This window comes from Schistocerca piceifrons, chromosome 1 (genome assembly GCF_021461385.2).
Source record: "Schistocerca piceifrons isolate TAMUIC-IGC-003096 chromosome 1, iqSchPice1.1, whole genome shotgun sequence".
Classification (NCBI taxonomy): domain Eukaryota; kingdom Metazoa; phylum Arthropoda; class Insecta; order Orthoptera; family Acrididae; genus Schistocerca; species Schistocerca piceifrons.
In genome coordinates, this window is record NC_060138.1 from 512,859,169 (window position 1) to 512,875,673 (window position 16,505).

Here is a 16,505-nt window from a genome sequence, read left to right on the forward strand (position 1 = left end):
CTTAGAGAGTGCCGCATCGTTATCACAGTTCTACTTTGTTCCTGTAGTCTTGTTCTTGCACACCGCTTGATAACGCAAAAAAGACTGGGAATAAATCCAAAATCAGTAAAGCACTAAGGCAAATATTAATAAATTACGTAGCTATCTCTCTGGCGTTAAATCTTCGCCAGCAGGGTTGAAAACAGGAACTTTGCAAACAGTAACAAAATAACGGCCTCCTGCCGTAATCTTCGCTAGCTTGAGACAAGGCAATTAATGCTTCCCTTTGCTAGAGTATTCCTAATAAAGAGCCACGAAAGTTACCTTCTTTTCCAAGTGGTTAGACGCAGTCTGAAAAGCTTGTAAGGGTGTTACAGGGTAGGTTGTGATAGGAAGTAATTCTTAAGAAAAAATTCGATACGTTGCTGCGTGTCCGAGTTAATTAGTATTGAAGTTACCCAATCCTACCGTTGGGTGCGCAAATTCAAGCGGCTCGCCAGACACACTCCGTGTCGGTTGTTCTCATAGCGAGGATGACAGCGCACGAGGCTGTTCAGCCTTTGGCTCTGGTTCGATCGTTACTACCATCTGAAGTCTAATTTTTGTATCGCTCTCATTTCCGGTTTTAGAAAACCGAACGAAGCACACCATCTCTGGCGGGCCGCTTGAATTTGCGCTCCCAACGGCATGATTGGCTAACTTCAATAATAATTAACTCGGAACGGAGCAAAGTATTCGAATATTTTTTTGTTAACGATTACTTCTCAGCGCAGCCTATCGTGTAACTGCCTCACGGCTTTTGAATCTGTTCTGACCACCCTGTATAACAACAATAAGTTAATAAAAAGCTCTTAAAGGCTGCTTTCTTATACCCACGTCACTTTGGTAGGTGGCTTGTATATCAAGTGCGCCAATAAACCTGAGTATCTTATGTAGTTGATTGTAAGGGGTAATTTAAAATTAGTATGACTATTACAATAGATACCAATAAATCTATAAGAACTCGAGAGTTTTTAAAAGGATGTTAGAAACACTTTTACAAACTTTATAGATGCTGCTGTATATGACTCAACTTGGTCACACGAACAACGTGCTACTCTTTCAACGTTTTGTGCCGTTAAACGTGGCCAACCGGTAATTTTTTCTTTGTGCAAACATGCTGTATCTTCAAACTGCTGAGGCCATCTGTGAATATTGTTGACATTTGGATATTTTTGATTTCATCGCTGACAAAATCTTCTCTGTGTTCATGACAAAACGGCGTTTGTTAACTTCTAACAAATAAAATGGCTGATGCACAGAATCAGTCATTTCACGTATGACAGGAGATATCTCACTTATGCATCAACATGCAAGCACCAGATTTCCCGCGCTTGGGCGACAACGATGGAAATTTTGAATTTCGTTCACATCCTCTGCTTTTGTTATCGATGTATCGCCATGCGTTAAATAGTTGGATTACCCTCTATTACGTGTAGTAAAATTTGGAAAGGGTTTCTTTAGCGTGTGATATACTTCCGCTTGAGCTTACGTGAAATATTACTTGACGAGATGACTGGTGGTACAGCTCGCGCAAAATAACTTGGCGCCGGCGCAGAAACGCAGTCTCGTTGGCGAGTCCGAGCCGCTGTTCCGGATGGCCGGCGTCTCCAGTTCAACTGACTGTCGCCTGCCGATACGTTCGCTTCCACCTTCCTCGTTGCGATCTCTCCGCAACATGGCATGGGTCCACAGTCTACACTTACTTAAAAATCCGGGCTCCAGTTGGTCGTATGACTGGACTCGAACAGCGCTTCACGGATTCCTTTCCTGTGCCAGTGCCCTCATCTCATAGTAGCCCTAGCACCCACGGTCCTCAATGTTTTGCTCGATATATTCTGCTTTCCTCTCTAAAATTATGAAGGGAGCAGGGGTAAAATATAAGGAGCGAAAGGCTGTTTGCAACTAGCAGAAACCAGTAAGCAGTTACAAGGTTCGAGGGGCATGAAAGGGAAGCAGTCGTTAAGAAGGGAGTGGGAGAGGGTTATAGCCTATCCCCGATACAATTCAACCTGTACATTGAGCAAGTGGTAAAGGAAACCAAACGAATATTTGGGGTAGGAATAAGAGTTGAGGGAGAATAAATAAAAACCCTCACTTTTGCGATGACGTTGACTTATAAGAGCTTTTGAACGAAATCAGCAGACACTTGAAAGGAGGATGTAAGATGAATAACAATAAAAGCAAAACAAGGATAATGGAATGTAGTCCAATTAAATCAAGAGATGCTGAGGGATTGGAGTAGGAAGCGAGATACTTGAAACAGTAGATGAGTTTTACTATTTTGGCAGGAAAATAACTGGTGATGGGTGAAGCAAAGAGGATTTTTAAAGTGTAGACTGGCAAAAGCAAGAAAAGTGTTTCTCAAGATAAGAAATTTGTTAACATAGAGAATAGGAAGTCTTTCTTGAACGTACACTCCTGGAAATTGAAATAAGAACACCGTGAATTCATTGTCCCAGGAAGGGGAAACTTTATTGACACATTCCTGGGGTCAGATACATCACATGATCACACTGACAGAACCACAGGCACATAGACACAGGCAACAGAGCATGCACAATGTCGGCACTAGTACAGTGTATATCCACCTTTCGCAGCAATGCAGGCTGCTATTCTCCCATGGAGATGATCGTAGAGATGCTGGATGTAGTCCTGTGGAACGGCTTGCCATGTCATTTCCACCTGGCGCCTCAGTTGGACCAGCGTTCGTGCTGGACGTGCAGACCGCGTGAGACGACGCTTCATCCAGTCCCAAACATGCTCAATGGGGTACAGATCCGGAGATCTTGCTGGCCAGGGTAGTTGACTTACACCTTCTAGAGCACGTTGGGTGGCACGGGATACATGCGGACGTGCATTGTCCTGTTGGAACAGCAAGTTCCCTTGCCGGTCTAGGAATGGTAGAACGATGGGTTCGATGACGGTTTGGATGTACCGTGCACTATTCAGTGTCCCCTCGACGATCACCAGTGGTGTACGGCCAGTGTAGGAGATCGCTCCCCACACCATGATGCCGGGTGTTGGCCCTGTGTGCCTCGGTCGTATGCAGTCCTGATTGTGGCGCTCACCTGCACGGCGCCAAACACGCATACGACCATCATTGGCACCAAGGCAGAAGCGACTCTCATCGCTGAAGACGACACGTCTCCATTCGTCCCTCCATTCACGCCTGTCGCGACACCACTGGAGGCGGGCTGCACGATGTTAGGGCATGAGCGGAAGACGGCCTAACGGTGTGCGGGACCGTAGCCCAGCTTCATGGAGACGGTTGCGAATGGTCCTCGCCGATACCCCAGGAGCAACAGTGTCCCTAATTTGCTGGGAAGTGGCGGTGCGGTCCCCTACGGCACTGCGTAGGATCCTACGGTCTTGGCGTGCATCCGTGCGTCGCTACGGTCCGGTCCCAGGTCGACGGGCACGTGCACCTTCCGCCGACCACTGGCGACAACATCGATGTACTGTGGAGACCTCACGCCCCACGTGTTGAGCAATTCTGCGGTACGTCCACCCGGCCTCCCGCATGCCCACTATACGCCCTCGCTCAAAGTCCGTCAACTGCACATACGGTTCACGTCCACGCTGTCGCGGCATGCTACCAGTGTTAAAGACTGCGATGGAGCTCCGTATGCCACGGCAAACTGGCTGACACTGACGGCGGCGGTGCACAAATGCTGCGCAGCTAGCGCCATTCGACGGCCAACACCGCGGTTCCTGGTGTGTCCGCTGTGCCGTGCGTGTGATCATTGCTTGTACAGCCCTCTCGCAGTGTCCGGAGCAAGTATGGTGGGTCTGACACACCGGTGTCAATGTGTTCTTTTTTCCATTTTCAGGAGTGTATTTTTTGAGGTTTAGCCATGTATGGAAGCGAAACATGAACGACAAACAGTGTAGACAAAAAGGGCGTAGAATGTTTTGAAATGTAATGTTACAAAGCAATGCAAAGTTTTAGGCAAGTAGATCATGTAACTAATGAGGAGGCACTGAACAGAACTCTGAAGACAAGTTTGTAGCACAACTTTACCAAAAGAAGGGATCGGTTGATAGGACACATTCTGAGACATCAAGGGACCACCAGTTTGTTAATTGAGGGAAACCAAGAGATGAGTACACTATGTAGATGCAGAAAGATGTAGATTGCAGTAGTTATTCGCAGATGAAGAGGCTTGCACAGCATAGAGTAGCATGGAGAGCTGCTTCAGATCAGTCCTCGAATTGAAGACCACAACACATTCTGATGAATTCTTCTCGGGTTATCAGCCGAGTGGTTACGACGCCACCACTCGGCTGATAATCCGAGAAGAATTCATCAGTGGAATACGCCGAGAAAGACTGAAATTGCATACACACACATTCCAATTTCCGTATTCCCCTACAGCGTTTACCCTCTACAGGGCCGTCAAGTACCATGTAACTTATTCCTTGACGTCATAACGCATGTACCGTCCAGTCGCTTCTTCTTGTCAAACTTTGCACGAGTGTCTCTGGTCACTGATTGTGCGGAGAACCTTTTTAGTCTTCATCAGTTCATCTGATTTTCAACATCCTTCCACAGTGAATGATGTTTCTTTGTGTTGTTGTACTTTACTCCTCGGTGTTGCGACGTGGCCTGGGTGGTTGCGTAAACTTCTCTTATCGCTTTATATTTTCAGGTTTGGGGTAAAATCATAAAAATAAGAAAGAGTGCTTATGCGTCCTTGTTGTTTATTAGTTACTTTCTTGTGCAAAGTGCCCAATATTTTAGAAACACCGACCCACAATTAAGTAAATTGAAGTTCACAAATAACACTGAAATTTGCCGAGATCCGAGCCAGTGATTGTACACACTCTCGTTCTATTGGCTACGGGAATAGAAGTCTCTGATCGAATGCTATGACGTTAATGAGTCTTCGAAATTAAATGAAAGGGATCCTACGCTATCACTGATATTTATGTTTAAAAAACGTATCCCCTTTTCCCCTATGAACAATAAAACTAACTTTCACTGTAAGTGTCGAATTGTTTTCAATCTCTTATTTCATACGTGAATACATGGCTAGTCAACGTCATGAGCACGAAAAATTAACAAAAAAATGGTTCAAATGGCTCTGAGCACTATGGGACTTAACAGCTGAGGTCATCAGTCCTCTAGAACTTAGAACTACTTAAACCTAACTAACGTAAGGACATCACACACATCCATGCCCGAGGCAGGATTCGAACCTGCGACCGTAGCGGTCGCGCGGTTCCAGACTGTAGCGCCTAGAACCGCTCGACCACCCCGGCCGGCGAAAAATTAACATCTCGGCTCATATGTCGACGAATAATTTCCACGAAGGAATAAACCGAATCCCTTTCAGATACATATTTTACACTCTGAAAATAATATATGCTTACAAGAGCGATAAGATACACAAGACAGACAAGAATGTCAAGAGACACGAAGACACAAGATTCTTATAAGTTATGGCCTATGTACTACTAGTACAGAGCTTGTATAAGGACATAGCGCATTCTCTGTTTTTAAACGAACATTATGCTTATTACTCTTAATATTAATTTGGCACTTTTTTGTACAAACTCCTCAAGTATTAATTTTTTTAAGCACAAAAAATATTTTTCTATTTTACCTACACATCTGCATCCCCATACCTTGGAGAGAGATCATCGAACCACCTTCACAATAATTCTCTGTTATTCCACTCTCGAACAGCCCGAGGAAAAACGAACACCTATATCCTCCAGTGCGAGCTCTGATTTTCCTTATTTTGTTATGATGATCGTTTTTCCCTATGTAGGTCTGCGTCAACAAAATATTTTCACATTCGGAGGAGAAAGCTGTGATTGAAATTTCGTGAGAAGATCCCGCCGCAACGAGAAACGCATTTGCTTTAATGATGTCCACCCCAAATCCTGTGCCATGTCCGTCACACTCTCTCCCCTATTTCTTGACAGTACAAAACGTGCTGCCCTTCTTTGACCTTTCTGAATGTACTCCGTTAACCCACCCAACAATACGCAAAAAGAAAACGGACAGCCTCTTCAGTAGATCTGTTGCATCTTCTAAGCGTTCTGCCAACGAAACGCAATCTTTGGTTCACCTTCGCCGCAACGTTCTTTCCATTTTAAGTTGTTCGTAATTGTAATTCCTAGGTATTTAGTTAAATTTACGGCGTTTAGATTTAACTGATTTATCGTGTAACGCAATTTTAGCGGATTCCTTTTTGTACTCATGTGGATCACATCACACTTTTCATTATTTAGGACCAATTGCCAATTTTCACACTATGCAGATGTGTTTTCTAAATCGTTTAGGCTTTGTTTTGATCTTCTGATGACTTTGCTAGACAGTGAAAAAAAAAAAAAACCTAAGACGGCTGCTCAAATTGTCTCCTAAATCACTTAAACAGTATAGAGAAGGAACAGCAGAGAGCCTATAACGTCACCTTGGGGAACGGCAGAAATCACTTCTGCTTTAGTTTATGACATTCCGTCAGTTAATACGAACTGCGTCCTTTCTGAAAGGAAATTAAGAATACAGTCGCATAGCTGATACGATATTCCACAAGGACGCAGTTTCATTGCAAGCCGCTTATGAGGAAGGGTGTCGAAAGCCCTTCGGAAATCTTAACTTAATATTACTTGTTGTGCTAGGGTGGATTATAAAATAGGCTAGAAGAACCATGGCCGGCCTAAGTGGCCGTGCGGTTCTAGGCGCTTCAGTTTGGAACCGCGAGACCGCTACGGTCGCGGGCTCGAATCCTGCCTCGGGCATGGATGTGTGTGATGTCCTTAGGTTAGTTAGGTTTAACTAGTTCTAAGTTCTAGGGGACTAACGTCCTCAGAAGTTGAGTCCCATAGCGCTCAAAAAAAAAAAAAAAAAAAAAAAAAAGTACGATGTCTCAAACTGTTCAGTTCTCTTCCGTCCATTTTTCCTACAGTTCTCGGTACACTTTCGTACAAACAGTGGTCAAACAGACATTCCAAACCGAGGAAATCGAGCGTACGAATGAGGTACGGAGCGGCTTGCAGGTACGGCGATGCACGACGCGCTGGAGACGGCGCTGCGGGTGTCACAGAAGGTGGCGGGGGCGGCGCAGCTGGTGCTGCTGACGGACGGACAGCCCAGCGGGTCGCCGGACGACATCGAGCGCGACTTCAGCGCCGCCAACGTGGAGAGGGGAGCGACGCTGTTTACGCTGGCGTTCGGCGAAGACGCGGACTTCGGGTTCCTGCGGAGGCTGGCCCTGCGCAACGGAGGCTTCGGCAGGCGCATCTACGAGGCGGCGGACGCCCACCTGCAGCTGCGCAACTTCTACCGGCAGGTCGCGTCGCCGCTCCTCTCCAGCGTCAACTTCACATACGGGGATGGACAGGTTAGTTCGAGAGCCTGACGCTACAGCTTCCACGTACTAGGTGTTGCAAAAAATATTCATTCGATTTCACTTCAATTCGCACTGTCTGATGGAAAGAATCCGAACATCTTAATGTAACGCCGAATTGTTTCATATCAGCACACACTCCGCTTCAGAGTGAAAGTCTCATTCTGGAGACATCCCCCAGGCTCTGGCTAAGCCAAGTCTCCGCAATATCCTTTCTTTCAGGAGTGCTAGTTCTGCAAGGTTCGTAGGAGAGCTTCTGTAAAGTTTGGAAGGTAGGAAACTAGGTACTGGCAGAAGTAAACGTGTGAGGACGGGGCGTGAGTCGTGCTTGGGTAGCTCAGATGGTAGTGCACTTGCCCGCGAAAGGCAAAGGTCCCGAGTTCGAGTCTCGGTCCGGCACACAGTTTTAATCTGCCAGGGAGTTTCATATCAGCGCAAACTCCGCTACAGAGTGAAAATCTCACTCTGGTAACGCCGAATTGTTCGCCAGATATCGCGAGAGGTGGACCAGCCTGTATGTGAAAGGAGGGAGGGAGTATTGTGTTAATCAGCAAAGAAGCAGTGGCAGTAGACAGGGAACGTGTGGATAAAAATCCTGCGTCACGATCGCAGATTTTCTTTACTGATCACCGGTTTCGGCTCATTACTGAGCCATCTTCAGATCAATTTGAAGTGTGAATCTGTGTGTGACACTCATTACAGATCATAGTATCTTTTACAGATAATTCGCTCTAGTAAAATGAAAAGTGCTAAAGTTAAAATCGTACTTGTTTATATAATCTGGTAATGTTAATCAATAAGCAAATGTTGTTACAGTGCCCGTCTTGCCACACATATGTAAAAATATTCGATATTAATAATTGTTGCATCGCCCATGAGTGGACGTAAACAAGAAATCATTTGTAATACTCGTAATACGAGCAAGTAAGTGTCTGTCTGACAGCAGTCAACCAACTCAGCCAGCTCAACTTGGGTTCGTGCACTAGCCTCTGTTCTTCAAATATGGGACACTCATGAGCCAAAACTTTATAACCACTGTCCACTGTGAGACTGATTGCTCCCTGGAGGCATTGCCAGCATGTGGCACGGTGCAGAAAAAGCCTGGAAAGTTTGTAAGGATGTTGAGAAATGGTTGTTAAGATAAACATTCGATGAGCTGCGCCGTTTTCGAGTTATTTGGCTTTGAAGTTAGCCATTCAGGTTTCTACACATTAAATTCAAGCAGCCTGCCAGATGCAGTATCACTTCCTTTTCTCAAACTGAACAAACCTAACCTCATATGGATTTCTCCTGTAGTAATGAGTGTGTGCCTGGCAGGTGGAGAAGGACTCCCTGACGCGGACCAGGTTCCCGACGCTGTTCCGCGGCAGCGAGCTGGTGGTATCTGGCAGGCTGCAGGCTGCAGCGCCACTGCTGGAGCCCGTGGTGGTGGGGGAGGGCCGACAGCTGTTCAGGTCGCCGGCCAGGCTGGAGAAGGCCTCCTCTGGGGAGCGCCTCTGGGCCTTCCTCACCGTGCGCCAGCTGCTGGACATGGACGCCGCCACACCCAACCAGACGATCAAGGACAGGGCCAAGGAAATCGCTCTCAAGGTGAGTGTGCTTCAAGTGATCTGAAGCAATTTTGCTCAGTTCTGTGTACGAGTACTATGTACTTACTGTGGTCAACTCATAAGCACCTTCATTATCGGTGAACTCTGGGAGATGATGTATTCGAAACATCATATTTAAAAAATACAGTGCGCTCGTATCAGAGAAAAACAATGCAACAAACCTGCTGCGTCCTTCACATATCACATGTAGAGCTCATGTAAGTAAGATAAGCACGAACACATGTATGTGTTGACAGTTATACAGTGTTTTCCAAAAACACGTCGCCACTCATAAGGTACTACATAATTGTAAACTTTATTTGTTGCAAGCTAGATATAACGGCTCGACTTACTTTGGAAGAGAGAATGAAGGCAGCAGCTTCGATGGAAGTGTCTTATCACCTTCAATAGAAAGGAAAACAATTCAGCAATGGTTTCATAAGGATTCTTCAAGCCGTTTAACGATCCTTCGACTGCATACAAAATTTGTGCACACTTGGTATGTGACCAATGACTGTAAAGGGAACAAGGGACGTCCAAGAAATATTTGAACATAACATCATAACTGTTCCAGGTACAATGATTAGGAGTCCAGGAAAATAAAGTACGAGATTAGCATTGGAAACCGTAATTGCGCAGACAAGTATCTAAAACATTCTCCACATTGATCTGTGAATGATGCAGTAGCACATTCAAATGATACAGTCCATATCTGACGCTGAAAAACTGCTCCTGCACGAGCTGCAGAAATGTTATGAGATATAACGGACATACACCCTAATATTGTCTTTTTCACGTCAGATGAAGCCACATTTCATGTCAGTGGCAACGTGAATAAGCACAATTACGCCGTTTGGACTACAGACTATCTCCATGAAATACAAGAGTACATTCGATCCTCTCCGAAAAAGTACGATGAGGCATTTCAAAGTTTGGAGTTCTTGGTCCATATTTTTTTCAGTGATAAGACTCTAATGGTAAACTCTCACCTAGATATGTTGCAGACTTTTCAGAATGAGATTTTCACTCTGCAGCGGAGTGTGCGCTGATATGAAACTTCCTGGCAGATTAAAACTGCGTGCCCGACCGAGACTCGAACTCGGGACCTTTGTCTTTCGCGGGCAAGTGCTCTACCATCTGAGCTACCGAAGCACGACTCACGCCCGGTGAGTGAAAATCTCATTCTGGAAACATCCCCCAGGCTGTGGCTAAGCCATGTCTCCGCAGTATCCTTTCTTTCAGGAGTGCTAGTTCTGCAATGTTCGCAGGAGAGCTTCTGTAAAGTTTGGAAGGTAGGAGACGAGATATTGGCAGAAGTAAAGCTGTGAGTACCGGGCGTGGTGAGTCGTGCTTCGGTAGCTCAGATGGTAGAGCACTTGCCCGCGAAAGGCAAAGGTCCCGAGTTCGAGTCTCGGTCGGGCACACAGTTTTAATCTGCCAGGAAGTTTCATTGCAGACTTTTGTTGTTACTTCCAGGAAGATGGTGCACCACCACGTTATTCCTTAAAGATTCGACATTGGCTGGATGAAATACTTGGTACAAGGTGGATTGGAAGAGGTGGACCTTTGGCGTGGCCACCAAAGTCACCCGATTTGACTCCATGTGATTAATGGCTATGGGGAATGGTGAAAGAAGGCGTTTGTGCCACAAGACCTACTGACCTTAATGGCCATAAAGAAGCTATAATACAAGTTACCCGCTCTAAACCTAGGGAAATGTGTGTACGAGCTATGACCTGCGTGGCGAAAAGACTTTGCATATGCCTTGAGAACGAACGAGTACAGATCGATGAAGTACACTAGTTTCATTTGGAATTGTGTATATAGTGTGTGCTTCTATATTAAAATAAATAAAATAAAAGTAATAAAAACTAAAACAAAATAAAAGTCTGTCACATATAAGTGGTAACACCTTTTCGTAGAACCCTTTCTCTGTACACGAATAGAATGGCCAGAAAGTCGCTAAAACTGATATAATGTACCCTTCGTCATTTACTAACTAGTGGCTTGAAAAGTGCAGGCGTAGTTGTAAAAGGGGAAGGAATCAAGGCTAAGGGTGTGTAGGAAGCTGCTTTGTGTGGGACAGCTTCAAGAATGGGGCGAGAAACGCGACCTGGCAAAGCCTTAGTGATAGGTGCCAACCGTTCCGCAAAAGCCTGCTTGCAAATTACTTTCCAGCATTAACTGAGAAACCTAGAAATATTCTACAACCCTCTGCATGTCGCATTTAAGCAATCATTCTTCCTCTGCTCAATACACGAACTGAAAATGAAGAAGCCCTACAATGGGAAGTACATTCTGAAAGCGTACCTTCTACTTCTTATGTGCTTCTGTTTGGTTGTTATTCAATGATAGAAATACTCCGCGTTCTACAGAGCGCTATGTTCCGAGTCAATAGCTTCACATTAAGCTATTATTTTGAACTGCCTCAATTATCTGATAATGTACGAGTTCAATGTAACCCTGACACAATCTGATAATTTATTCATTCTCGTATCAGAAACGTACATGGAGGGAGTTTATTAATTCGTTACACAAACGTAGTGTCAGGCGGGAATAAAAATTGAAGGTATACTACATCCAGTGGTACGCCAAACATTTCTCTAAATTGTTTATCCTTCTCACAATTGAAGTTTACTTTTCTATAACTAATTAATGAACACCCTTATCATACCCATTTTTGACTACGTTACTTTTTCTCGAAACTTCGTCACTTCTAATGCACTTCCTGTTCCTTGAATAGGTTCGTCTTTTGAGCAGAAGGCTGGACACAGTCGGCTCTGAAGCGTATGATGAACAATTTGTTCTTCTCCACAGTCACAATGAATATCAGCCAGATCGGTGTAGCCCCAGCTTTCCAAATTAACCTTTGATCTGCCAACTCCAGATCTCAATCCATTCGAAGACTTCCAAGTCACCCATTTATCGTCGTAGCCAGGAGGCAGACTTTCTGAAGTTCCTTGCTGACGAGGAGGAAGGGAGACCGTAGACCTCCATAGTTAACCCTAGCGTTTTCAATAGTTGTTCTACGTGCCGTCGATGTTCTATGTAAATTCCTCCTTGACTGCAGTCTTTGTGGGTGCACTTCGTGTCCATGCAGAGGATGGATTATCTCCTGATAATGAAATTAATGGGAAAATGCAACGGATAACGCTCGAAAGGCAAGCTACCACAGAACACCATGCACAGCAGATGGAGCATGTACCTCTTTCTTTAAAATGCGTTTTTTGATTTATCATTGTAAAGCAAACATTTATGGCAAACAAAACTCCTTCCAAACAACACTTCAACAGGGGCAAATATTCTTTTAGGATAATTACTTCGTGGGAGGATGGTTTCAAATTTTCAATTAAAAAGAATCTCTTTATAAAATTCACATTTGTTTTGGAATAAAATCCATTTAAAATAAATCAACAGTTGATATCACAATTGGATCGAACCTCTAATACACAGAATCAGTGATAATGCCTTCTATAAGGTCAGGTTGATGGCCTGGCAACGAGGGGACTTCGTCACAAAGGAATTACCAACGAGTTCCAGACGGAATATGATTATTTCGCTCATCAGTATATATGGCACGGCATCTTACTAGCACTTGGATGCAGTTAGTACGACACTGTGCTGGCACCCAGAACGAAGTACAGTCATGGGAAAATTGAGCAAAATTACGACTTATAAACACCTATGTCAGAGCGCTGTAAAAAACAGGACCTAGTTGTTTTGCTGGCCTTTGATCACTCATATACAAAGGGATACCACGAAACAAAATAAATTTTGTATACAGGGTGTTACAAAAAGGTATGGCCAAACTTTCAGGAAACATTCCCCACACACAAAGAAAGAAAATACGTTATTTGGACATGTGACCAGAAACGCTTACTTTCTATGTTAGAGCTCATTTTATTACTTCTCTTCGAATCACGTTAATCATGGAATGGAAACACACAGCAACAGAACGTACCAGCGTGACTTCAAACACTTTGTTACAGGAAATGTTCAAAATGTCCTCCGTTAGCGAGGATACATGCATCCACCCTCCGTCACATGGAATCCCTGATGCGCTGGTGCAGCCCTGGAGAATGGCGTATTGCATCACAGCCGTCCACAATACGAGCACGAAGAGTCTCTACATTTGGTACCGGGGTTGCGTAGACAAGAGCTTTCAAATGCCCCCATAAATGAAAGTCAAGAGGGTTGAGGTCAGGAGAGCGTGGAGGCCATGGAATTGGTTCGCCTCTACCAATCCATCGGTTACCGAATCTGTTGTTGAGAAGCGTACGAACACTTCGACTGAAATGTGCAGGAGCTCCATCGTGCATGAACCACATGTTGTGTCGTACTTGTAAAGGCACATGTTCTAGCAGCACAGGTAGAGTATCCCGTATGAAATCATGATAACGTGCTCCATTGAGCGTAGGTGGAAGAACATGGAGCCCAATCAAGACATCACCAACAATGCCTACCCAAACGTTCGCAGAAAATCTGTGTTGATGACGTGATTGCACAATTGCGTGCGGATTCTCGTCAGCCCACACATGTTGACTGTGAAAATTTACAGTTTGGTGACGTTGGAATGAAACCTCATCCGTAAAGAGAACATTTGCACTGAAATGAGGATTGACACATTGTTGGATGAACCATTCGCAGAAGTGTACCCGTGGAGGCCAATCAGCTGCTGATAGTGCCTGCACACGCTGTACATGGTACGGAAACAACTGGTTCTCCCGTAGCACTCTCCATACAGTGACGTGGTCAACGTTACCTTGTACAGCAGCAACTTCTCTGACGCTGACATTAGGGTTATCGTCAACTGCACGAGGAATTGCCTCGTCCATTGCAGGTGTCCTCGTCGTTCTAGGTCTTCCCCATTCGCGAGTCATAGGCTGGAATGTTCCGTGCTCCCTAAGTCGCCGATCAATTGCTTCGAACGTCTTCTTGTCGGGACACCTTCGTTCTGGAAATCTGCCTCGATACAAACGTACCGCGCCACGGCTATTGCCCCGTGCTAATCCATACATCAAATGGGCATCTGCCAACTCCGCATTTGTAAACATTGCACTGACTGCAAAACCACGTTCGTGATGAACACTAACCTGTTGATGCTACGTACTGATGTGCTTGATGCTAGTACTGTAGAGCAGTGAGTCGCATGTCAACACAAGCACCGAAGTCAACATTACCTTCCTTCAATTGGGTCAACTGGCGGTGAACCGAGGAAGTACAGTACATACTGACGAAACTAAAATGAGCTATAACATGGAAATTAAGCGTTTCCGGACACATGTCCACATAACATCTTTTCTTTCTTTGTGTGTGAGGAATGTTTCCTGAAAGTTTGGCCGTACCTTTTTGTAACACCCTGTATATGGTGTCTGTTCTATCGGACAGACCCAAATTCTCAACGTACACCACACGCCACGGATGTAGTGCCCCTGCTCGATAGGCTCATTACTCAGGGCATCTCGTCGATTCCGTTAAGGGTTCGAGCTTCTTGTGCATCTGCACTGAAACTAATGAGGCTAATGAGAAAGGGCACTACATATGTTGTGTGTGGCGTAAGTTGACAATTTGGGTGTGACGAGAGGCGTGCTGGGGTAGTCCGCGCAATTGTGGTGACCGCTGTGCCCGCTCTTCAGCACGTATGTCTAGCAAGTAGCGGATCCAGGTTCGAATTCCAGCCTGGCACAAATTTTCAACTCGCCAAGTTGATATGCACCAGTGCTCACTAGCAACTACTTTCTTTCATTCCTTGGTGTGTTGAATAAACTTTGTTGTTCGACCAACGTTATTTCATACGGAATATTCTTCAAATTAAATAGTTGCACACAGTAAGAAGGTACAAAGCAAATTATTGGCCACATTGGTGCATGTCTGATACTATCAAAACGATGGGAGTGGGGGTGGAATAGGCTTGACGACGGGAAAACGACATGAAATTATCATGTGGTGTTATCTTAGTCACCCTTCAGATTTTATAATCAGACTGTACGATTATTCTGCAATTCACAATTAACTGCCTGCTGATGGTTCGTCGAAATACCTTCAAGATACTTTTCTACCGTCCAACTCTCGGACAGCGTGAGAGAAATGCAAACACTTAAATCTTTCCGTGCGAGTTCCGATTTTTCTTACTTCATTACGATGATCATTTCTTCCTACGCAAGTGGGCGCCAACAAAATAATTTCGCGCTCTCAGGAGAAATCCTGCCGCAGTGAAAAACGGCTTTGTTTTAATGACAGCCAGCCCAATTCGAGGCACTCTCTCCCTTATTTCGTGGTAATGAAAAACGAGCCGCCTGTCTTTGAACTTCTTTTATGTCCTCCGTCAATCTTGTCTAATGCGGATTCCACATTACATAGCAATACTCCAGAACAGGGTGAACAAGCGTAGTATAAACAGTCTCTTTAGTAAACCCGTTACATTTTCTGTTCTTCCAATAAATTACAGTCTTTGATTTGCTGTTTCCGAACATTATCTCTGTAACTATACCAATTTAAGTTATTCGTAACTGTAATCCCTAAGTATTTAATCGTGTTTACAGCGTTAGAGTTGTGTGGTTTATCATGTAACAGAAATTTAGCGGATTCTTTGTCTTGCTCATGTAGATGACTTCACACTTTTAATTATTTAGAGTCAATTTCCACTTTTAGCATCATTCAGATATCTTGCCTAAATCATTTTGCTATTCGATGTGGTAATCTGATTATATTACATGACGATGAATGACAGCATCATCTGCAAACAATCCAAGAAGACCGCTCAGATTGTCTTCTAAATCGTTGATGTAGAACAGGAATAACAGAGGACCCATTACACTTCTTTGAGGAATACTAGATATTAATTCCATTTTATTCGATGACTTTCCATGGTATATTACAAAATGTGCTCTTTCTGACTGCAATCACGAATCAGTCACACGTTGTTGTTGTGGTCTTCAGTCCTGAGACTCGTTTGATGCAGCTCTCCATGCTACTCTATCCTGCGCAAGCTTCTTCATCTTCCAATACGTACTGCAGCCTACATCCTTCTGAATCTGCTTAGTGTATTCATCTCTTGGTCTCCCTCTAAGACTATATTCCATCGGCACGCAATTTAATTAGAAGTCGCTAGTGACCAACGGTGTCAAAAGCCTTCTAGAAATCTAAAAATATGTAATCAATCCGACAGCCACTGTCTATAGCACTCATTACTTCGCAAGAATAAAGAACTAGTTGGGTTTCAAAGGAAAGATGTTTACTGAGTCCGTGTTGGCTGTTAGTCAATAAATCATTATCTTCGAGGTAATTCATAATGCTCGAGCACAGTATGCATTCCAAAACACTACTGCAAATCGATGTTAGTGATATGAGTCTGTAATTTAGCGGATTATTCTTATTTCCTTTCTTTGATATTTGTGTGACTTGAGCAAATTTCTAATCTTTGGGTACGGATCTTTCTACGAGCGAGCGATCGCACATGGTAGCTAAGTATGGAGCTATTGTATTAGCATACTCTGAAAGGAACCTGACTGATATACAATCTGGACCGCAGGCATCG

General features: G+C 44.4%; 1 protein-coding gene across 2 annotated transcripts in view; it reads left to right on the forward strand.

Moving 5' to 3' along the window:
- Positions 1–16,505, forward strand: part of LOC124797501 (inter-alpha-trypsin inhibitor heavy chain H4-like) — a 134,588-nt gene that overhangs the window by 51,067 nt on the left and 67,016 nt on the right. For both annotated transcript variants that reach the window (XM_047260791.1, XM_047260792.1), the window contains exons 9-10: positions 7,030–7,373; positions 8,697–8,969. In XM_047260791.1, coding sequence (XP_047116747.1) covers positions 7,030–7,373; positions 8,697–8,969 — 617 coding nt within the window. The remainder of the gene's footprint in view (positions 1–7,029; positions 7,374–8,696; positions 8,970–16,505) is intronic.